We start from the raw sequence: 24,255 nt of genomic DNA on the forward strand, positions 1-24,255 counted from the left end.
CGGTCTTTAGAAATTGTAGCATTTTGAATTTAGAGAATGTTATGCAGGAGTGATTAATTCAGTTCTTAGCAATACTACAGAAGCATTAAATATGGTTATTACTGAAGAATTTTACAGCACAACAATAAAAGGTCTGTATGGTATCATTACATATTTTTAAACAAAATATTCTTACCAAAATATGGAGTAATACAATTTGAAACTGTGGGATTTATGTAGTATGTTCTCTATATTCTTCCACAAAAAAATTTAATCTATAAAACACTTACAGAACATCACACAGGCCCAGTTATAAGTTGTGACTTCAGTTTAATTATCCAGTGAACCTCAGCTTCACACTGGCAGAGAGAGTTGTACTGCTGTACAGCTTTACTGGATAGATAACAAAATGATAGGACTTGATGTTATATTAGTAATATTGTGTTAAATAACTAAATTGCTAGCTGGCTAACAAGCTGAGATTAGTGTAAAGTAGTCAACTCAATCGGTCGTTGACAAGTGACATCACAGTGAAGTTCTATTTGTGTATAGCGCCATGTTGATGTTTACCTGGCAGTCAGCCTTATTTTACCTAATTTTAGTTTACTTTCCATTTTAATGCGGGCTTATATTCCATCTTCTAAAGTAGTTAATGTGATGTTTTGGATTAGCCAGGCTAGCACAAAGACGAGTTAATGTGTCTTGTTAAAACTGTATGCAGGTTCATTTCTGCTGAACTTCACGACTATATCAGAGCATGATAATTTAACACTGATTATTTATTTGTTTTGAATAAAATGTGTTTAATTCTAGGATTGACATTTAGGGCTCTATTGATGTTTTTTACAGCTAAAATGTGTAATATATTGGTATTGGGTAAATGGGATGAAAATATAATACAAGTGAAGCCTGCGGAGTCTGAACCTCTAAAATCTCTCACACATGAAGTTGTTAAACCCAATGCTTATGAATGCGCTGCCTTTGAGAATTTGAGTTTGAGAATATTTTGGGTTTGAAACCTGTTCTTACAAATAAATTATATTAAAATACATGAAGGGTTTTGTAAAACAAGTAATAGTTCACAAAGACAAGGTATTAGTTCAGGGGTCCACAGTAAAGCGTAAACAGTAAAGCTCAAGTGAAATTAATTACAGCTTACCTTCACTGTAAGGCCAGTGGGAATGTGTTGTTTTTGGTGCTTCAGCTGAAATGGAAAGAAGTCTGTGGGTTTTGTAGCCTGGTTTCAGAAGTGTTTACAGGTGTAAACTTCACACTAACACCACCTTTTAGTATTTATCTGCAGCTAATATTACTATAAATACTGCTGTCGTTTTGAAATGACAGATACCTGATATAGTCATGCGTTCTCCGCCTGACTAAACCAACTTCAGCCTCATGACTTTTTCTTTCTTATTTATATCTCGTTTTGTGCGCGCGCGTTTACTGGCGGGGGGTGGGTGAAAGCCCAGGTGAGACCACACTCCTGAGCAGAACTCTGCGCTGTTATTATCGCTGATTACTGAAGCTTTCTTTTCAGTCTCTTACCTCAGACAGACAGACGCTCATTTCCCGAGTCCGCCTCTGTCTGAGACCGAGATAGGACCGATTCCAAACGAGCTCGAGCCCAAGACGAGACCGAGACCGCGGTCTCCATACTACAACAATACATTTGAATGCATCTTTTTTAAGGGACTTGTTTTTTCTTTTACCTTAACTTTCCCGTTCCAGCAGTCCCGTCATGCTTCTACTGATAAATATTTACTCACTCTTTTTTTTATCGAACATAGGCTTGCCAATGGAGAAATTATCGTTTTAGCGCCCCCTGCTGCTCTTAGTTTTAGTTTTTGCTCTTAGAGTTCAGGACACTGTGCGACTGTCTTGTTTCTCGGCTGCATTTTTTGTCTATAAAACGGTGGTAGCAAGTAGGGTGAAACCCAGGCCGTTTTTGAAAGAATTCCTCTGCATGCGTGCAAAATCCTCTGCCTCTTCTTTCTTTATATATATATATATATATATATATATATATATATATATATATATATATATATATATATATATATATACAATATATATATACAATATATATATATATATATATATATATATATATATATATATATATATATATATATATATATATAACACTTTTATGCACTTTTGAAGGTAGTATTTTTGTAAGTTCTTTGTCTTCTCTACTCGATGTTAACAACACGGGAGCAGACATTTTGGATTCTGGCTCCTAAACGCAGCCGCATGATTGGTCTAGCGGGAAAACAATAAAAAAATAAAAAATAAATGCTGGATTATTTATGAAGAGCTTTTACTGTCGTGTTCTAAACCAATTGGTCATATTAATGGAGTAAAAATTGATAAGTGCCCCATACATGGGAACATCAAATTCAGTGGCCATTGTAAACGCACATGAATGAATGAGGTTTTTCTGCCCGTATTAGCAAGATACACAACAGAAATTTGGCATGATACACATATCAATATTGTATTATTGAAATAACGTCCTGGTTTGAAGATACTGTTAAAAAGTTTTAATACCCTGGTATACAGTATTACCATTATACTATCCAACCCTAGTCTAGAGTCTCACTGGAATAACTGGGGCAAGGCAGGTTGGCTTATATACCCACTTAGACAGGGTGCCAGTCCATCACATTTATTGACAGCTAGGGGACTCTTTAGTATAGCCACTTTATTTACCACAATAGACTCAACACAGTCAGAACTGGAAATAAGGATCAAAAACACAACTTAAAGGAGAAATCCAGTGTCAAATGGACTTTGGGTGTAGAGAAACAAGACGAGTAGAATTTTTTGTTGAATGGCTGACCTCTATTTGCTCTCAGCATTCCAAAATACAGCGCTTTTATAGCTGATGCTCCCAAAAGGATTGCAATACTAGAGATAGGGGCATAGTATTACCTTTGTAGAGAAACTGATATTTTTACACCATTAACAAGCTGAAAGAAGCTCCACACCTTATTGGTAGATTTCCAAGAACCCTGACATTTAAAACGTGGCACTGAGACAGTGGAATGAAGTATATTAAAAAAGAATAAAAAAAACTCAGACCCCCATGTTATCCCCAACTTATCTAAAGAAAGCCTGCTGCTTTGCAATGCTTAATGCTGGGAGAATTTATACTCCTTTAGCCCATCCCTGATATTTGATTAAAATGTATTCTCTCCACAGTGTCAATATTTCCCTACAGGGATAATTAAATGTGTGTGTGTGCAAGGTGTGTATGCTGCAAAGTAAGTAAGCTTTGTGTGAACTTTTGTGTGAACAGTTGGTGCTTAAACTTAAAGTACCTGTTCGCATTCATTAGAAGCAGTGTTAACAAACATTTGTACTATAGCGTGTTCAAGTAGTCCAATAAAATCCTTACTGGGCACGGTTCCCACAGCACCCTCCACACTAACGTTACATGCCCCAGTTCAGCCTGCCCTGCCAGTTGTTCCGCTGTTGTACTGCTGTCATTCTCTGTTTGATGTACTGGTGCTGTTTATCCCAGTCTGTACATGGAAAGTTTTGACAGTTTCTGTCAGCAAGCGTTATCCATAATGCGCTTAAAATGTCAGCAAGTTTGACATTCTGCTAACAGGTTGGTTTCCCAGACCACAGAGAACGAGTGTGAGAACGCACCTCAGTAACAAAGTAGTGTCTATTATTCATGCCTGAAGTTACTGACTACTCAGGAAAGGAATGTTCTTCGGGACTCCTGCAGCCCCGGGTTGCAGCTAGTGATTAATAACTGTCAGTTACTTCTTATGACTTATGGAGCAAAGATGTGACACATTTGTCAGGCTAAACGTGACAATAAAGCTGAAACAGAAATTAATATTGATGCAGACAAAGCGAAATAAGGTTGGCAGCAATATGAACAGAGGTTACATGTGTTTAAATTAATCTGCTAACAACACAGGTTTTTAAAAGAAGGTAAAAAAAAAGCAAATATACACACCAAAATCAAAAATAAAAAGCACCCAAAAATAAAAAGCACCCAAAGGAAGTTTTGGATTGTGGTGCTATTTGAAAGGAACATAAAGGTTACCAGGAACAATGACTGATAAAAAAAATAGACATATCAGTCAATATATATTGAGCTGCATGTTCAGAAGTATAGTAAAATGTATGCGCAATGCAACATGACAAACATCTCAGCACAGAGGTGTTGAGATTTCTAATGGCGTCCTGCAAAATCTGTTCCATGTGGCTAGAAAATCTGAATCTTGAAGTGATGCTAATATGTCCGATAACATCCTACATATTTTCAATCTGGGAGAGGTCTGGTGATGCGGCTGGCAATGACATAACATCTGTGTCTTCAAACCGAACTCTTGAAATAGCAGCAGTATGTGGACAATAAAGTAAAGGTAGGGACACTGATTGCAGGCCTTTATAATGTAAATTAGAGTATAAATTAGGAATCATATAAAATTTCAGTAGAAAAGTGGGTATATTAGGTCTCCCAGATCCTTGTATGGTGTGTAATATGTCCTTAAGAACATCCTGCTTCCCAGAGCCCTACCATATGACCTTTCTTAAACTCTTCCAACTTTTCGAATTGCTTTCATACTCCCCTCTCTGAGACATATATGCTTTTTGATGAGTGTATATAAAGAGCAAAACATGAAATGCAAAATGATACAAATCTTACAATTATTAGAGTAAACACTGTACATAAATGTCTTTAATCATAAAAGATTTACAATATATTACATAGAAAAAACATAAAAAGAAAGGCACATTTTGCTTTTGTTTTCCACATCATGTATAAAATAGTACTACATCTTTGGAAATTCTTTACCAAAATACTGATTTTCTGTACACATGATATTCCATATGCAGGGCTGTTTTCCCTTTTTTGGCTTTTGCAATGCGCTGATATTGGTTTCCACTGAAAACCTATTTACACTGTGCTTATTCTCTCTGGTATACATGTAAAATAAAAGTCTTTGTTAAAACGAAGTCAAACACACACCACTTATTCATACAGATGGAGTCAGACAAGATTACATGCACCCACACAAGCATACATACACACACATACTCAAACACTTAAGCACAAACACACTTTTTCATAAAAAAACAGTGCTGAATGGATCTGTACATGTCATATAATCTCTTGTGAATACCTGCTGGAGTTGAGACGTCCACATAAAATCATTGGTATTAAAAACACCAGCTATGCATAGGTAATCTGATAAAGTGCATTAACTCTTAGGTTATGAGACACAATAATAAAAAAAAAGCTTTAGGTACTTCATTTCCCCATGGCCTTCACCCTGAGGCCTCCAATACACTCCAGTACCCAACACACACTCACCCAACACACATTAGCTGTAACATACTGAATGTATCCGGATTTCCAGTTTCCGCTGTTTGGAGGCAGAGACTCTTTCTTGGGAATCACATGAGCTGCGCACAGATGGACCTGGTTGGCCACCAGTCAGAGTGGCAGACAGAACAGTCCAGGGAGGCTGTAATTGGTCTCTGTCTCTCTCTCCCTTCTCTGTTTCTCACTTGTCATCGCTCACGCTCACAGAACAGTCTTCCGGTATCTTCTCCGCCGAGCTGCTGCGGGTGGACAGCTTGTCCAGCTCATCGTCCATCTCCCTGAAGCGCTCGGCCACACACTGCGCTGTGAGCCGGGCCTCGGGGTCGTGGTCCCAGCACTCGTTGATGGTGGCACACACTAAGGCCACGCCCTGCAGGACACAGACAGAGCAGATCACATTTCTGTTCTGCAAAGCTTTTTGCTAAACTGTTATTGCCCAGTCCAGACCCCAGAAATTACATAAACACAACCCACTAGCATTAGCCATTAGAAGCTTAATGCAATGGCTACTCTTTCTTATTACTATTTATTTAGCTACAAGCTAACATAAGCTTGTGACTGCTAGTGAACAGAAGGGCCATCCAGAGGAAGTGCTGCTGCAGGTATCATCTGCAAGATGGACTAGGGAGAGGGCCATATGCAGTGACCAGCAGGAGAGCAAATGAGACATGCAGGTGCTAGCCAAATGCTAGCATAATGGCTAACCCTACCAAATTCTGCTTCAATCTATTAACTGTAGCTAGATAACCGTACACCGGGCAGAGTGAACAAAGAGGGTACCTTGAGAGAATAGAAACATTAACCAGTAACAACCATTACAAAAAGGTTCGTTTTGCAGTGTTAAAAGTTAGCCGAGGCTAGGCTTTGCTAGGCTATGAATTTAATTTGTCTGTGAGTCGCTGCAGTGATGTAACCAAGCCAATAAAACTTTAAAAGAGAAATTAGTGTATTTCTTTCTTAGGCAAAATAACAGGGTTGTAAATAGACTGCTGAACCAAAATAACATACTTACAACTTCATGTTTTATATTAAAGAACAACTCACTATACAGAATAAATGCATATTATGGCACATTTAATACAGTGGGAATTAAAACGTGCCATAAGGCCCTCTGACTATACAGCATTTTGCCTTTCCACCACTATTTTAACCCAAAAGAGCCCTGGTGACACACAGTATATGTCACAGACAGTACTCTGTCCTTTACTTTAAGTTACCATAAGTTCATAAGTGACATACTGAGCGCATCACAGGACAGTGTGTGATCCTGTGATCTTATTTACAGAATATATGAGAGCTGGTTTAGTGCTGGAGACAAAACTAGCTAATTTTAAAAGTGTAAATGTAGCTTCTACAGGTCTGTTTCTTTAAACCAATTCAAATGCTTTAATGAAAGGGTTTACATTCCATATAACTAGTTACACAAACTACTGACACTAAATTTTAAAATATAAGTTATGAAATTGTTGTTGTGTTATTTATGTTACATCAGGAATTTAATCTTTACAGTAGTGTGCCCACTTTATCACAGTAAGGAAAACATGAGTTAGCTGTTTAATTATTTTAACAATAATATTTTCATCATTTATCAATATTCAGAACTGGGTCTGGGCTTTTCTGGGTGTAGGAAAAAAGCATGTTCTATGTAGATGATGTGAGCTTAGTTTAACTTACAAACATTTATTTAAGCAGAGATGCCCAAGTGTGTTTTCAAGGCAAAATCATACAATTAGTCCAATACTGCACAATAATACATTTTTCATAGCCTATAAAACTCTGTAAATGGATAAAATGGGTTTTTCTATAAGTCTTTCTCTTATTCTAAAAAATAACTCTAAGATAACATAAAATAAGGATCCACTGTGCAAAAACACAAAATTTATATTTGGTGTCCATGTCCATAAAGTTTAATATATTATGCATTTCTATTTATATCAGGAGCACATAAGGGCTTGACTGTATTCAATGTGTCTGAAGTCCAGAATAGGAACATTTCTATACAGCATGTATCGAGGCTTGTTCCTGGATTTAAACATATCCTATATTTCAGTATTCTGTGGCATACAGAGACATACCCCTCACCTCATATCAGGAATCAATTCCAGTTTTTTATTAGGCATTGTGTGGTTGCAGGATGAATGTCCTTTTGTCATATTAGCATAAAAAATATAATATAAGTACAATATTTTATTAAAAATTGAATATGTTTTTATTATATTAGTCATTATCGTGCAAAACATGAATTTGTCACTGCTGATTTATTCAGTTTTTCTTAATGTTCAGAAACATTTTTGTTTTGCATTTCACTGTGATCCATCTGTGTAGAGAAACTTGTGGTTGTGATTCACAGTCATACATATGCAGATGCTTGGCTTTTGAGGAGTTTTAAGCTAACATGAACATCCTGAACATGAACATTTGTTTAAACGTCTTTGCATATTTTTCTGCTGCTAAGATACCAATCAGTAAAGTTATTACCAGGTTTCCAGTAAATGGGTATCAGTTTCTTTTTCAGACACTGATGATTCTAATCCCTGTTGTGGATTTCCTCCTGCTTTCCAGTAATCGTCTCAGTAAAGAGGAGGGCATTAGCTGCTCTCAACACAACAGTTTGAGCTTCTCTATGCAGTATTTGTGCTCAGTTTTGTGGTGAAGTGTAGTGTGTTGGTAAATGGCCTGAGGCTCAGCTCTCTTACCGGATGTTTTGTCCAGCTGTTGGGGATTTCGGGTCTGCCTCTGTCTCGGAGCACGTTGTCCTTCATGCTCTCCACACAGGGGTGCTCTCGCACTTTGGAGCCAAACGGAGGTTCATAGTCTTTCACCTCTGTAACACACACAAACATAGACACGATTAATTGCACATAGAACTACTCTTTAGGTAAAAAGTGCTTTTTACTCTACCAGATTAGATTAGTTTGGCTTTGTGGAAAACCGTGGAACTCTACTTTGGATGTAGCGTTTGGTTTGCTCTGGCACCTTCTTCTTACATGGGTAACCGTACAGCAAATACAAAACATGACCGGGGAAATCGGTTTCCCCAGCAGAGAGCCAACAATAATAACAATAATGAGAAGTTATGATGGTGAGTTGTTTGTTTTCCTTATGAAAACAAATTGGGGGAAATATGGCCTAATGGCTGGACCATGCCAAGAGAGCACGAAGCAGCAGTGTTCCAGGGTACTTTTCCAAAACCCTGTGAAATGGAGCTCACAGCAGCTGCAAGACCATTTTCTATAACTCCGTCCTGTCCACACACACACACACATACACACACACACAAACACACTCTGGGAAAAGCTTAAATAATGGCCCAGGGTGACAAATCCGCGACAAAGCAAAAGGATATAGCAGAACATTGGAACATGTGTGCTGTAACAATACCCAGCCAACATCGAACCCATTCCCACAACTGTAAGTGGAAGAGTGAGTTTATTTTGGAGAGTGTGTTCTCGACAGGAGACAGAGTGTGGTATGTGGTTTTTGCCCTGTGCTGCAGGCCCACGGGAAGAGGCCTGGCCAGCATGAAGTCCAGGACAGGAAGTGCAGGGCTGTGATTGGACCCCTGCAGAGAAGCTGACTCCACAAGCGGACGCATCCTGTTTTTGACAAGTGGATTTCCCCTGTTTCAGCGCTAAAACAAAATACTCCCACCACACTCGCTATTTCTGCCGCTGTGCTTCGGCTCTGGATATTGAAGTGTATTGAAGGTAGCATGGAAAAATCTTACCTCCCACACAGAGGGCAGCTCTACACACAGTGTGGCAGGGGAGCTGCTTTCTTGAGTTCACCTTAATGCAGGGGTGTCAAATCTGTCTACACTGGGCCAGTGTAACTGCAGCTTTTCATTCCAGCCAAGTAAAAGCACATGCCATCCGTTGTTAGACAATTCAACAGCTGATTAAAGCAGCAGTCCTTAAGATTTTTTTAAACTAAAATCAAAATCAGTACTGTTCCTGAGTGGGGAGAGGAAAAACTATTGTAATAAATGGCATCAGTGTGCTTCTACTGCCATTCCTGCAAATCCACATATACAGTATTCATTCTAAAAAAAGAGTTGTTGCTTTTGCTGTTTACCTGAGCATACATTATGCTACTAATGGTGCTGATACAAGAGCTACTGCGAACATAGAGAACCAATGTAACAGGTTTGTTACCCTTGCCTTAAGGACATCATATAAGGTGCAGACAGGTGGGAGTCAGTTCAGTTTAGGGCCCTGTCAAATCTGTTTAAATTATTTTTTTCATATTTGTTTTGTATTGCTTGTGCATATCAATGAATTTGTATTGATACCATAAATATAACTACAGGTGTTTATACACCTGTGGAAAATGCACATCTGTGTATCTATACATATATAGTTTAATTGATCAGTTTCTCCACAAGAGGGCAGATGGTAGTGCTAAAAGTTTTGATGCACACTATTTAAAAAGGAGTGAAATACACCTGCAATGAACATGAGCATGATTGTGGCCACAACATGAATATATAAAACACTATGCAATGGTGTAATGGAAAAGCGTCCAGGTGTTTCAAAACACAGCGGAAAAAAATGTATTTTAAAAGTCTCCAACTTTGTAGCATTTCATCATAAAATGATCTGTATTCTTTCTTTGTTCAAGTGGTATGTCTTCTCTGCACAAATAAGAATAAATCCTTCTCAAACCTACGCCTTCTGTTCAGTGGTTTTGTTCGTTGGAAGGCTGATTCACTGAGCCTAATTTCACCCTGCATACGGTGTGTTTTGCTGTCTATTGTGTCTTGTCTGTAATTTGTGTGTAAAACTCACAGGAAAACTAATGTCCTGATTGATAAGAATCTTTGGGGGTACTCTTGTGTTCTGAAAAATGCAGTTAATAACTTTTTTATGCACTTTGTTTACTCAAAGCTTGCCTGTTCAACATTATTCTCAGTAGACCATGGTGGCAAATTGTGTTTTCTTTGCCTTAGGTTCCACAATTCTGTCTGAGTTTTTCACATCACGAAAATAAAGTAAAGAAACAAAATGGATAAACGCTCCCTCCACCTTTTTTCTTTGCATTGAGAGCTGTGGCCTGAGCACTATGAGTGTACTCGCTATGTGAGGAATGCCGTGGTTTTGGGAACAGATGTCCTGCGGACTGAGGCCTCCCTCTTCAGGCCCTGTCGGCCCGCTCTGGCAGAGTGAGCTGGGGGAACAGCCTTTTCCCTTTTAGATTATCCGTCTGAAACCCCACAAGCTTGCCTGTCTGACTCTGCGTCTGGGAAAGTTAGGATGAAAAAACAGGGCTTGATCCTTAAGAGAGTTATTACTGTTGTTTTTGTGGCTTTATCAGGTATAGTTGCATTACAAGAGGCAACGAATTATAAATTTTCCATGTGTCAACAGGGTTTAATCAATACTAATGTTTTTTTCTGTTTCATTTTATCTAGACATTTGGAAACAGGTGAAGGATATTTTAATAAAATAAAATAAAATTCCAATACATTTTTAAGTAAAGTAAGAAAATACTTTAAAAAACTGAATCTGTTATAGACTGGTGTCCTGTCTAGAGGACATTCCTGCCTTGTGCCCAATTATTTTAACTAGGCTTTGGATCCATTGCAACCCTGGCCAGGAAAAACAAGGATAAGAGGATGGATGTAATGAACATAAAATGACAAAAGACTATCCTTATGTTACTGTTACCTCCACAAATTATTCATACCTCCACAACAGGTTGTATGGCTTAAATCCAAAAGAGAAAATGCTAACTGGTTTAATTGTTTAAAAAACTGTTCACTTTAAGAATTTCTTACATTTGAAACTGTGGAGGAACCCCTTAAGGTGCTTTGAGTAAGCGTACAGAAAAGGTTTTTAACAGAAAAATGGTCCAGAACTTTCTTAAAGAAGAAGACAAATAATAAGTAAAAGAAGAAGACAAGAAAAGGGCAGCAACAATGTTTCAGAATGCAGGGAACGTCTCAGAACTTTTAAAGGCAGTTCTGGCATGAAGTCAAGTACACTGAGCTATTTGAGAGTGTACAAGCAGTGTGTGTGATTGTGTATTAAAGAGAAAGAAGCCTGTACAGCACTGCAGTGAACCTGAAACCTGTAGTGATGGATGGTCTGGGCATATGGGGTGCTGCCACCTGCCTCACAGCTGCTGCCTTCCTCCCCTCCACCTCTCTGAGTAAGGGAGCAGTCTGGTGTTTCTTAGGCTGGCTGCCTCTCAGCGCTTTCTGCTCTGCTTTACTCTGTCCAAGCCAGGGCCACACCCCATGCTAATTCAGGACATGCTAACAACAACACAGCCAGCCAGAGCACAACAGAGCAGCGGCCACAGGTTTCCATCACTCCCTCGTGGTACATGCTGTGCCTGTCTCCGGGCAGGAAGCGCCTAGTGACTTTTGGAGATTACAAGGGAGCTTGAAGTTTCTGTACACACCTTACAGGACCTGACTCTTCATGTGTAGAGGGGTTTAGTTACTTTCAGAACTTCAGAACAGAATGTCTTAAATATTTCTGAAGCTCACGTCAGGATTAGATTTCATGTCTTGGTTTCCCATAGCCTCTTACTCACCTTTGTGGCATGTTTTTACTTTCAGCCAGCCTTAGAAGACACATTAATTGCCAGTGATGACAGATGCCTGGGGTCATTTTATAATGAATGTGTTGCGCAATGTGTCACACTTTTGTTCTACTTCAAATTTATTTATTTTGTTACCTGAGACTCCTTGTACAACTTCTAAGACATTGACACTGTTCCGACCTAATCTGAAATGGTGTGTATATTTTCAGTTTTAGGATAAGTGGAAGGTTCAGCGCAATTTCTACCAGGAGACTCCTATGCATGTCGCTCATATCTCCACCAACCACCAGCATCCTCCTTCATAAGATACATAATACTTGCACACCTTCTCTCCTTTCTATCCACTGCCCGCAGTTTGACAAGGCCTTCACCAAAGACTTTAAATTTACAATAATTTATAGCTTTCACATTGTTAATACCATTGGGATTTTTTCTTAAGGCACACTTGCCTCTGCAGTCTTCCTGGTAGAATCGCAATAGCATTCCTGCAATAAGCATTCAAAGAAAAAGTGTGTGGCTAAAACACTCTCATAAGAATGTATTGTAATGTGTCCTTCATTTTTTATTTTAAAATGTTCTTCACTTTAGATCAAATATTTCTACATTGATCCAATTTGGCACATCATAAACCAATAGCGAAACACCATAGCAACTGCCTTTCAAACGCTTTGCAACACCATAGCAGCCACCAAGCAACCATGTACCAACACCATAGCAACCACCTGAGATACCCAATTAGCCCCATTTGCAACGAACTTACAGTTTTTGAAGCAATTGCTCACAACACCAAAGCAACTACCTAGCAACTGATTAAAAACATCACAGGAACCACCTAGAAAACATCATAGAAACACATGCAAATACCAGATTTGCCCCAACAAAAACACACCATAGCAACCACCTGTCACACGCTCACAGGAATTGCACTCTATAGTGCCCATATCAAGAAAAGTCTGCTTTTCTGGAATAAACGTTTGAACTGAAATGTGAGCACTGTTTTCATTTTCTAAACATACATGTAGTGCTTATTCCTATGTCCACAAAGTGGACATTTTGGTACATAAACTCCTAAACCCATTATAAGAGCACATGTATGCAGGATAAAGACCGTTAGCTACAGCAAAATGAAAGCAAAGTTTGGACTCTGAAACTTTAAAGCTGGAATGTGACAGGGTGTCTGGCTGGAAATGTTGTGGGGTCTGCAGATAAGCCCATAGTAGCAAAGTAGCGAGGCTCCTGTCGCCCCTCTCAATCACACGGAGAACATGCTGGGGCATGTGGGTAACACAAGCCTGACACTGGGACGGTGTGCTTGACAGCAAACATACGCACATACGCACAACGGCACGCACAAGGCCCATTAAAATAGCTAACACCAAGGCAGAAGCCATGCCCTGTGAATGCGATGACCTGAGAGAGCCTGAATGCCAGCCGAGCTCATGGGAGATACTGACTTCCACATGGAGCATAACGTGCATCATCGAGAAGCTATAACAGCTTACACAGTATCTATCAAGCTCCTGTTTCAGTAACTGCACACTTATAAATAAAGGTTCCTAGAAAGGGTAATAATTTACACTATTTTGTTAACTTCAATTAGTTAACTATCCTGGAAAACTATCTTTTAAAAGATTTTATATAAAACTAAAAATGAATATTGTCTCAGCATGTCTCAGTTTCCAAACCCATAAAAAACAGTTCTAAAATGAAGACAAAGTGGATTTTTTTTACATTTTAAATGAGCTTTGGCCCAAAGAAGACAACATAATTTTTGAATGTGTTGACATGACACTGCTTTAACTCTAACACAGACTGGTATGTGATTTCTGAAAGTGTTTTAGAGCCCAGGAAATGTACTGAATCATTGCTGTTTTTAATACAGTGCCACCTGAAGGCGCAAAGATCACCAGCATCCAATAGTGACCCCCAGCCTTGTTCCTTGTGCACAGGGATCTCTCCAGATTCCCTAAATCTTTTGATTATTTAAGTGCTGTAGATTTTTTCTGTTTTACATCTTTGCCTTTGAGAAGCTCTGCCTGTCTAAAATACTCTTTTTGTATAGCCAGTCATGTGAGGTAGCTGCAAACTGTACCTAGTGCAGCTTTTTTTTTCTATTAGTACTGCTTTCCTCCAGCTCTTTCTTGAGATGTAAAATGGTTATGCACATTTTACACAGCGTCCCAACTTTTGAATTGATCTATACAAATCTATCGCTATGGATGCATTTTTTCTGCAAACATATATATCTCAATAAATACTATGTATTGTGGATTTGTATTTAATACTGAAATAATATATATTTTTTTACCACATTGCCTACCACTACACAGAATCCTTATTTAGTTTATGTAATGGCTAGAACTAGCTGTCCACTGTAATTTTTTTGCAATTTTGAAGAGATCATAGACATAAACACATATGTGCTTGTGCAACCACGCATATGCACACCAACTCTGAAGAAAACTAGAAGGATTCTTTTTCCCACCTGACCAAAGAAGGATAAGAAATCTGATGGTCGATTTCACATTCTACACATTCCTGACATTCCAGCAGCCGAGTGAACAGCAAGGCTACAGAAGCACCTCTGTTCTGCTTTAGAGTGATGAGGAGAGGCTTTGGAATAACAGGAAACGGCAGATCGGCCTAACCCGTATATGGGTTGCAGTGGGTTTACTGTGCACAGCTCTGAGACAATAGCCTGGCAGCAATGGCTAAACAAAATGCCACAGCCTAATGGGAGAAATAGCTAACCTATTTCCATCCACTCTCTCCTTGAGGGGCAATGAGTGACTCCATGGAAATAGAACTGCATTCTTTTAGGGTTGTTAGGGATGCTGGGCACAAAACTATGCTTACAATGGGTTTCTTGTTCTCCACACAATGCCACAAATAGCACTACATGTTGACACTCTCGTACTACCCTGTTTAGCTGGTGATGGATGTATTGATATTATTGAACTCACCTCCAATGGCATTACATCTGGAGGTGAGCTCCCACAGCACTAGAGCCATGGAGTACACGTCCGTCTGCTTGAAGGACTCAATGTTCTCCAGGTTGATTCTTGACTCCAGCACCTCTGGGGCCATGTACCTGGCTGTTCCAACCTGTAATGAGGAGACAGAAGCATGGGTCAATACATTTCCTTCCTTTTGTAGTCTAGACTCAACACAAGCGTTGATCTCCTTCTTGAACTTTAGGAGTTATCACAAGGAGGATAGACAGACTGCTGTATACAGTCAGGAGACTTTTCATCACTAACATGAATACAGTCTCATAATTGTATGGAAAAATATAGCATTTGTTAGCTATATTTGTTAGCAAAAGCAAATGGCTTGTGTTCATTAATTTTGTGATATCCATCAATAGTGTATCATATCATACCGTACATAATAATATAGTTATATATTTTTTTAAACCATATTCTGTCTTGAAATGATGTCTTATATTTTTTGTGTTTGAAAAAAACAAACAAACAAACATATAATTGCAAAAAAAAAAAAAAAAACAGAAAAGTAACAGCAACTGTGATTATGGATATTACTGAAACGTTTGCAACCCCGCAGAAAATGTTCTGTGGCCCACACACAAAAAATAATATACCATTTAAAGTCTTAACCAGTACAGCACAACAATCAATGTAGCCTATTTTTTTACTCAATTCTCTCCCTACTTCATCAAAGCACTTGCAATGCTCCAGATATTAAAAGTCAATGCCTCTTTTGATACATGTGAAGTCATCCACCACCTCTTATCAAACCGCCAACAGCAATACAAGACAGGTAACATGCTCAGAAGAAAGTGCCAGATCCTCAGATCCAACACAGTGGCTAACAGACACCTGTGCTAGCCAGCATCACAGTGGGAGTTATAAGGGGAGGGAGCGCCATCTAACCTCCCAGAGAGAGCATGGCAAATTGTGTTCTCTCGGGCTTTGGCTGCTACTGTATCAAACTTGACTGCCTTGTAATGAAAGACCCTGTTTTTAACATTTATTCATGATGGGTAAAACTCTTACAATAAGATTGAACTGTTTCACACAGACTTGCAATACTAATGCTAGCGCTAGTTGATAATCTTCTGTCAGCCATGTGACTGCATTATGCCAAAACAATAAGCACAAGTATCGTTTGTTTGTATTGTTTCTGCAAATAATTAATCTTAATTTTGCATAACAGAACACTTTTTTTGACATAATGTTGTCTAGCAGTACCACTGCTGTACCAGTGCATGACCTACAGGTTAAAAACCTCAGTTTTATGGTTTGACAAGCTTCACAGAAGCTTATTTAGTTGCTTATTCATTCACTCAACACCTCTGTGTCTTCACATTTGCAGCCTGTGAATCACAAATCAGCGCAAACACAAAGAACAAAGGTCACACACGCATCGAGACTAAGAGATGCCTGAGGGGACTTTCCCTGCAAGTCATAACACGGCCCTGCCCTAACTCTTACACTGACACTGTCAGCAATCTGAACAACTTTACTTAGGTAGGTATCAAAGAAGTGCGTCACCCTCAAGCCTACCTTCATCAGGACTAAGTATGTGTGACACGATTGCACAAAATGTGTCGGAGAACAACACCATGAATCGAACCTCATAGCAATGCTGTTGTTCGACCACAGTATATCTGGCCACCCACAGGGTAAAATCCAGTTGTGTTTCTCATGTAGACTGTTGTGGTGTGGTGTGCTAGATTGGACAAACAGAGCTGATTTTAGCATAGCTGTTATAAGACAATTAAATTTTTAATTTAATTTTACTAAATTGAAGTTTTTCATGGTCGTAGAGCTTGATGTCAACCCATTCTGCACAGAATTTCTGTGCTGTTAACCCCTACTGCACAGAATTTCATTTGAAATAGGATGTTAGAATTTTTACAATCATTGTCCATTTTATCAGCTCTACTGGTTATGTTGGAGCACTGGTACAAATGGATCAGGTACAGCAGTGCTGCTGGAGTTTTTAAACACCACAGTGTCGGGTTCTGAGTGGTCCAGCAGGCTAAGCGTTATCGCTGTGATCAGGAGATCGCTGATTCGAATCCTGTTCATGTAGCTTGTTATCGGCTACCAGAGTCCTGATAGAGCACAATTGGCCTTGCTCTCCCTGAGTGGGTAGATGGCGCTCTTTCCCCACATCACACCAAAGGGTGATGTCAATCAGCACAAGGCGCCTGTGAGCTGATGTATCGTAACTGAGTCCCTGAGCTTTCCTTCAAGGTCGCTGGCTAAATGTGTCAGAGAACAATAACAAAGAGGGGATGGCTAACTTCACATGTGTCGGAGGAGGCATGTTCTAGTCTTCACCCTCCTGGTGTTGGGGCATCACTAATGATAGTGGGAGTCCTAGTGAGTGGGTTGGGTAATTAGCCTAGTAAATTGGGGAGAACATAAAAAAATATCAAAAAATAAACACCACAGTGTCACTAATGGACTGAGAGTAGTCAATCAACCAACCAGAAATATCCAACCAACAACGTCCTGTGGGCATTGTCCTGTGGGAAGTGTCCTGTGACCACTGAAAAAGGACGAGAGGATGACCAACACAAACTGTGGAGCCACAGATGTGGCTTCTGTCTCTGTCTTTACATGGTGGGCCAACTAGGTAGTAGTGTTTAATAAAGTAGACAGTGAGATGACACAGTGTTTAAAAACTCCAGCAGTACTGCTGTGTCTGTTTCACTTGTGCACAGTCAGTGTCAGTGTCACTGCAGTAGGGAGAAAGACATATAGTAATCGGGTCTATATTATAATTGTAATATTGTGCAATACTGCTATCACAAGCCATATCCCAATGTAATCATGAAAAAATAAAGTCATATTGTGGTATTTTGTCTACATCATTCCACCCTACTATAAGCGCAAACTTGCCTGTCCGCTGTTGGCCAAGTCATCCACAGACAGGGAGTTGTCCAGCCGCAGGCCCAGGCCGAAGTCACACAGGCAACAGGTGAGGTCATTCTTCACCAGAATGTTAGAGCTCTTGAGGTCTCTATGGATGATAGGCACTTTGGGCCTTCCACACAGTGTGTGGTCACTGTGGAGATGGGCCACGCCCCGGACCAGCGAGCCGCCCAGCAGACGCAGGTCCTCCCAGCTGATGACGTGGCGCGTGAGGTACTCCTGCAGGTTCCCGCGAGAGTGGTAGGCTGTGATTAGCCAGTACTGCTTCTCCACCTTTCTCTCTTCGGCTGTCAGGAAGTGCAGCACGTTCTCGTGCTTCAGGTCAATGTCAGAGAAGATGTCCTTCTCATTCTTCCAGGAAGCATACTCCTCATATGGGAAGATCTTGACAGCTACTGTCTCAAACTGCTCTGAGGAGCTCTGTTTCAGCTTGGCCTTGTAGACCTCGGCAAAGCGGCCCTTGCCCACCTGCAGTTAAGAAGGGAACGATAATGGTTAGTTATAGTGTAAAAGAGCAGATATAGTGTGAATACTGTTATAAACCGGATATAATTTACATTTGAAACAAACTACATGTCAAAATATTTCTCCAATACTTTTGGGATAAGTTGGGGCTGATAAGATGGGATGGTGATCATTTAACATCCTTCCAATAATGCTCCAAAACCTACTAGAAAGCCAGCCCTGGACAGCATGATTATTCCATTGTGTTAAAAAAGAACTATTCTGCTACTTGCAGTTGTGAGCAAAAGTTTGGGTATCTTTGGTCAAATTACCTTTTTTGCTATTATATGTAAAACACTTTTCATTTTGGCATATGGCTTTTTTCATATATTTTTATATTGTTATTTCAAAGCAGCTATTCTTACCTGCAGGTCCAGTTCTATGGGCAGTGGCTCTGTGTTGTGGTTGAGGCTGTTGGCGTGTGTGGAGCTGCTGTCAGAGCGATCGTCGTCCATCATTATAGCACAGGCATCGCTGCAGTCCAGAGGTCCTTTGGGACCTTTGCGCTTCAGTGGCTTCTTGGTTTCCCACTGATTGAGCTTGCGGCGCCGTTGGATGCGGTACCAGTAGAAGGAGGCGACGACAAGAATGGCCAAAACCAGCAGAGGCAGCAGACTGACCAGAATCACAGACACCACTTGGTTCTCTATGGCTCCTGGTCCTATATCTGGAGACACAGACAGCAGATAGTTTTCATAAATACCCTGTTTACCATCAGTAATATTTATTTATACTGCAAACTGTGCCATTAGGAACAACTGTCATAATAATTATGACAGCAACTAGGCTTTTCACGATAATTATGTTATCAAGTTACTGTACACTATATGGTAATAACATAGAATAGCCTATTGTGTTACTTCCATGTTTGTTCATATAGGATAGTTGGTATTTTTAATAGGCATTATGAATGGCCAAAAAGCATAAGCATCCATGACTGTAATTAAACTAAAGGTCATTGCTCTTTAAAATAGTGTAATAGCATCTATAATCAAATAAAAGTAGTTAAAAGTAACAGACCAAGTAATTGCATTATTTTCTATTATATTATCGATATCAGTTGCATGTAATGGTTTTAAAATGAATATAATATAATTTATCACACCCATATCTGGAGCAATATATCATTCAACAAAATGCAGTTATTGTAGCAGGTAAACATCAACCAAAAAAGCTACAGTGCAGAGAATCTTCAAATATGACCTAACTGATTTTATCATGAAAGACTCTTTTTATGACGAAAAAAAAAAGAAATTAGTTATATAAGTCTGAAAAAAAACACTTTAATTGGATACTGGAGTACTGGTTTACTGGAATACTGATTCAATTAACCATGTTTAGCAGCTTTATTTATGAGAGTGTAGTTTGATACTGCTTAAGATGAAGAATCTACACTAATATGCTCATAATCCACATTCTGTTTGTGTTTTTGTGGGAGGTAGGAGGAAAGGGGCTACACAGAAGGCCTCTGTTCTGAGGGACTGTCTCCATCCTTCAAGGAAATTTGCCATGCCACTCTGTCAGCCTGCCAACCCGAGGTCTGGCATAGCACCTTAAGCTCTGCAGGTTGAGTCTGGAAGCAGAGGCAGACTGCTGCCAGCTATCGGGCAGAGAGTAGAGGCAAAGCTCAGTCTGTCTGCATTCCTCAATCACACACACAGAGACTAACACACACACACTTAAACATACACACATATTTAAAGCACTACCATCACTAAGAGACAGACATAAAACACTCTAAAATAGATACCCGTCTGCGGAAAATTTAACATGACAATAAAAGGGAACGCTGTCTGGAAACGAGAGCAAAACAAAGCAAACTTGAAATTAAAAAGAGCTCCATGGGACAGACTGAAATGTGCAGTCATACAATTATACACTCACTATGTGTGTGAGTGTGAATGTGTAGCTCTTTCTAACAAGCTAGGCAGTAAGGCAGTCATGTTCTCTAAAGCCCCTGACTCACAGGTTTACTCAAAAAAGCCTAATTGCTTCAACATTCTCAGTGGGTTCAGAATAACAGTTCAGAAGTAAAAAAAAAAAAAGTGTCTCGTTTCTCATTAAAATGAAGATCCTTCAGACGCAACTTCATGTGAAAACTATGAAGATAAAATGGAAGACAAATTAACAGCTGCAGAGAAGCTTCGTCTTAAATTAGGGTCAGGTTGTAATGTTAAATCACAGCTTAAAGCTGAAGACATGTGTCTCTTTGTGTCTGGCAGGCTGTAGAGTTTATACAGATTAAAATACAGATAAGTGATCAGATTCCTAGATTAAAGAAATTTGTCTTCTTCTGACAACAGTGTGGGATCTCTCTGAGCACTACAGTGCTCTGAAGAAGGCTTGGCTACATGTGCTGGCTGATCTACCAGTTATTTTGCCAATTAATTAAGTGATGTTTTTTTTTTTAGGTTCATAAATTAAACTGTATTTCAGTGAACAAAGTTATTATGAACAGATGTGTCTATCAGGATAATACTACGTTTCTCACAAGAAATGTGAGGATTGATTGACTATCTATTGATATTAGATGATTTTTAGCCCAAATATGTGATAGTTTAATCAACAATGAGAGTTGGTCAGCTCTTGTGACCTCATGCTAGATGCTAATATTTGTAGAATGTGTAAAATTTTTGTGTAACCAGATACCCATCTCAAGAGTACATTGCTCGGCCCAGTAAAGTGAATATCAGAATACAGCAGAGATAACAAACACCACAAATGAGACTCTGAGCTCCACAGTGCACTATTATCTGCACAGGAATGAACTGGCTCTCACAGCTGGTGATCAGTGTTGAACAACATTTTAAATGTGGTTAATCTCGAGAGACCTGCACGATGGTGCCTAATCAAGTTTGCTTGAAAACATTCAAGTTAATGTACAGCTTGTAGCATACTGGAGAGTTTAGGTCATTGTTATTTGTTTGTTATGGTTACAACTATGACTAGTTTCACAGCATGACTAGCGCTGTAAATGTGTTTATCTCTCTTTTTTGCAAGAAAACTCTCCCCCCTTCTTCTCTCTCTCTTTCTCTCTCTCCCTCTCTCTCTCTCTGTCTCTCTCACCGTCTCTCAGGCCAGCAGTGACTCAGTCATGTCTTTAGAGCATCTGCTGTGTGACTGGAGGCCTGGATTCCATGCTGTGGGGGAAGAGAAGAAAAATCTGCACGGACCAGACCTGTCAGACACACTTCCACACTCTTCTTCTGCCCTTTCTTCTCCTTTTCCCTCAAAATAACCTGTGATAAAAGATCAAGTGAGGATGAACAATCCATCCCCACCATCAGACTGACTCGGACACTTAGTAAGAATGACGCGTGTTGTATAATAAATTCTTGCTCCTGAGTAAAAGAGTACAACAGATACTGGTGAGGCAAAAGAAGCGTAAAGAGATACAGAAGCAAAAGAAAAAAAGAACCATTTAGTAATTTAAAGGCTCCTTTGAGTTGCCATATACTTAGTATATTTTCAATGTCACATGAAAACAAATCCTTAATTTTCAATAGTAAAAGTAATTTTGTAGCATTTTTATTGGTCATTCTAAAATTCTGAAACGATGTAAAAACTAATTATTTTAGATATCAATTATCTGAAAAAAATATAGCGTAAATAAAATAAGGTACGAGATACGAGGTTTTAGTGTAACAGCATTGATATAGAACCGCTGTCTTATCTGAATAACTCGCTTTTCTACAGCTTAGAATACTGGTGTTCGTATGCTGCTGCACACCCCATTAAAACAATGGAGAACAAAAAAAACAAACAAAAAATAAAAAGTAAAAAGATGATGAAAAGAAGTGAAAACAAACCCAAAGAGAGAAAACATGATGAAAATTACCAGCATAAAATCTATTTCCCCACTACAGTCTGGAACTGTGACCACATGCACTAACAGGCTGCAAAGGCCTAGTGTGAAATTTGTTATGTGTGAAGCTGTGGCTATAAAAACAGTGCTGAATGCCACTTTAGAAGAATAGTCCTGAGACGCTTCCAACAGCTATAAATCCAGAACGCTGCTGCAGTCCACATTACATTTGTCACTCTTCCTATTGAAGCAATCAAGTTTACAACTCCAAAAACAGGAAAATGTGTGTAACTGACACAGCACAGCGCAACACACTCTCTCTGATAAGCTTTATGGGTTGCTTATTAGAAACGAATGTAGATTTGGTGGAGCTCTGAAGAGGAAAAGCAGGAATATATGCTCATGATTCATTTAGTGATATCCATCTGTGATCCAGCCTGCATTCAGAGCCAGATTCATTTGGGCTGTCAATCAGGATCACTGTGAGTCAGTGCGCAGCTATTTGCAAGGCCCAACATGTGCTGTTCATGTCGTATTAAATTACTAGTATATCTTGATATATACATTTTGTGACTGGTGCATATTTAATTTAAATGGCTTACATTTTTTATAATCAATTTGTATTTTAATGTAGAGAAAAAAGAAGCATGCTATTAGTTTTATTTAAACAGCTTTACAGAGTGATATGATTGTCAGCTGTGAATACTTTTATATGATTGTCAGTTCCTAAAATTCACATTTTTTAAACTCACAGAAATCACACTCATTTTCCAAATCTTCTGTGAAATGAAATGCTTTAGATGTAAACACACTTATTCAGAACTGCCTGAACTGACGCTGATCTACAGCAATGGTCTTTTCCAAGGTTACGTATTGGCAGAAATGTGAAGATATGATACAGGGGTTACAATTCTATATATTGCAATATAATGTGATATACTGCAAATATTTAACTCAAATTTTAACTGTCATAGTGTAAAAAACATGACCAAAGACATTTATAAAACCTGATTAAAAGAGAAGTTTAGTTTTTTTTTTTTTTATAATGACAATGAGATCTAACAACAACGGATGCAACACTGCTCTCTAGTGGTCAAGGTATATACAAAACACAAAGTAAAACACTGTTTAACACCTTTACATGTAAACTAACAATTTATAATAATTAATAATCAATAATAATGTGTTTTTGCAAATCAATATAGGACAGTTCTAATGATTTTTTTCTCTGTATAGAACAATTGCTGATACTAAATTGCTCAAACTAAAAGTTAGGTTATAACAGTGAGCAGGTGGAGACAATAAACCTTTCGAAAGACTGAAGTACAAACACAAAATTCCAGATGTGGACACTTTTCCCTCACGTCAGAGGTGTCTGTTTGTTACAATATAAACACAGTCACTAAGTAGCAGTATTTTATCAGTGGAATTTTGGAACGTCAGCATTGTTGATATACTGGTTGGGCTCTAATTTCCAGTAATGCTGTGTAAAGTATCTGTGTGTTTATAGTGAAAACAAGAGCTGCAAATGTGATTTTCCTCTGATTATATTATAATTATAATTGTAGTTACATTTGTTGCTTAAACATGCTGGCCTTGTTTCTTCATAGTCTGCTCTTAATGTCTAATAACACTCCTCCATTAGCATTAAAGACTGTATAACTCTGGCTCCAGTCCATGTATAGTTATTGTGCTGAATATGCTATGGCTGGGAAATGCCAGGCATTTCTGGAAAGGTAAATCATGGCTCCGTTCCAGTAAATAAACATGGTCTTTCTGCACGTCCTCACTGAGGGAGGGAGTGAGGCCTCCTCCTCTGTCTGAACCTCGAGGAGCCTGGGCCACTCTCACACATTTTACACTTTACAAACCTGCTTTCTCAGAGCTCTACAACAAACCAGTGCACAGTGCACAACACTAAAAGCTATCACGATGCTCTGCGCTAGCTTCTGTAGTGTTTATGTTTACAAGTGTTTTTTTTTTAAGAACGTGAAGAAGAGTTTTGGGAATGTGAGACACACTGTGTACACCTCCTCAGTCCTGTTTACATTTGGGAACACTGAGTCAGAGCATGCCCAGTGCAGCCAGCTGCTTGTCTATGTGGTTGTGATGCCTCTGCTTTGAGTTAATAGACAGGAAACCACATGTCTGAGATCCTC

General features: G+C 39.1%; 1 protein-coding gene across 1 annotated transcript in view; it reads right to left on the bottom strand.

Moving 5' to 3' along the window:
* Positions 1–4,653: 4,653 nt before the first annotated feature.
* The window catches only part of tgfbr2b (transforming growth factor beta receptor 2b), a 34,019-nt gene continuing 14,417 nt past the window's right edge, over positions 4,654–24,255 (bottom strand). The window contains exons 4-8 of the mRNA XM_007251820.4: positions 18,657–18,958; positions 17,755–18,255; positions 14,845–14,986; positions 8,029–8,156; positions 4,654–5,702 (exon numbers count right to left, since the gene is read on the bottom strand). Of these exons, the coding sequence (XP_007251882.2) occupies positions 5,514–5,702; positions 8,029–8,156; positions 14,845–14,986; positions 17,755–18,255; positions 18,657–18,958 (1,262 nt within the window). The 3' untranslated portion in view covers positions 4,654–5,513. The remainder of the gene's footprint in view (positions 5,703–8,028; positions 8,157–14,844; positions 14,987–17,754; positions 18,256–18,656; positions 18,959–24,255) is intronic.

The sequence above is a fragment of the Astyanax mexicanus genome, chromosome 6, assembly GCF_023375975.1.
Source record: "Astyanax mexicanus isolate ESR-SI-001 chromosome 6, AstMex3_surface, whole genome shotgun sequence".
Lineage (NCBI taxonomy): Eukaryota > Metazoa > Chordata > Actinopteri > Characiformes > Acestrorhamphidae > Astyanax > Astyanax mexicanus.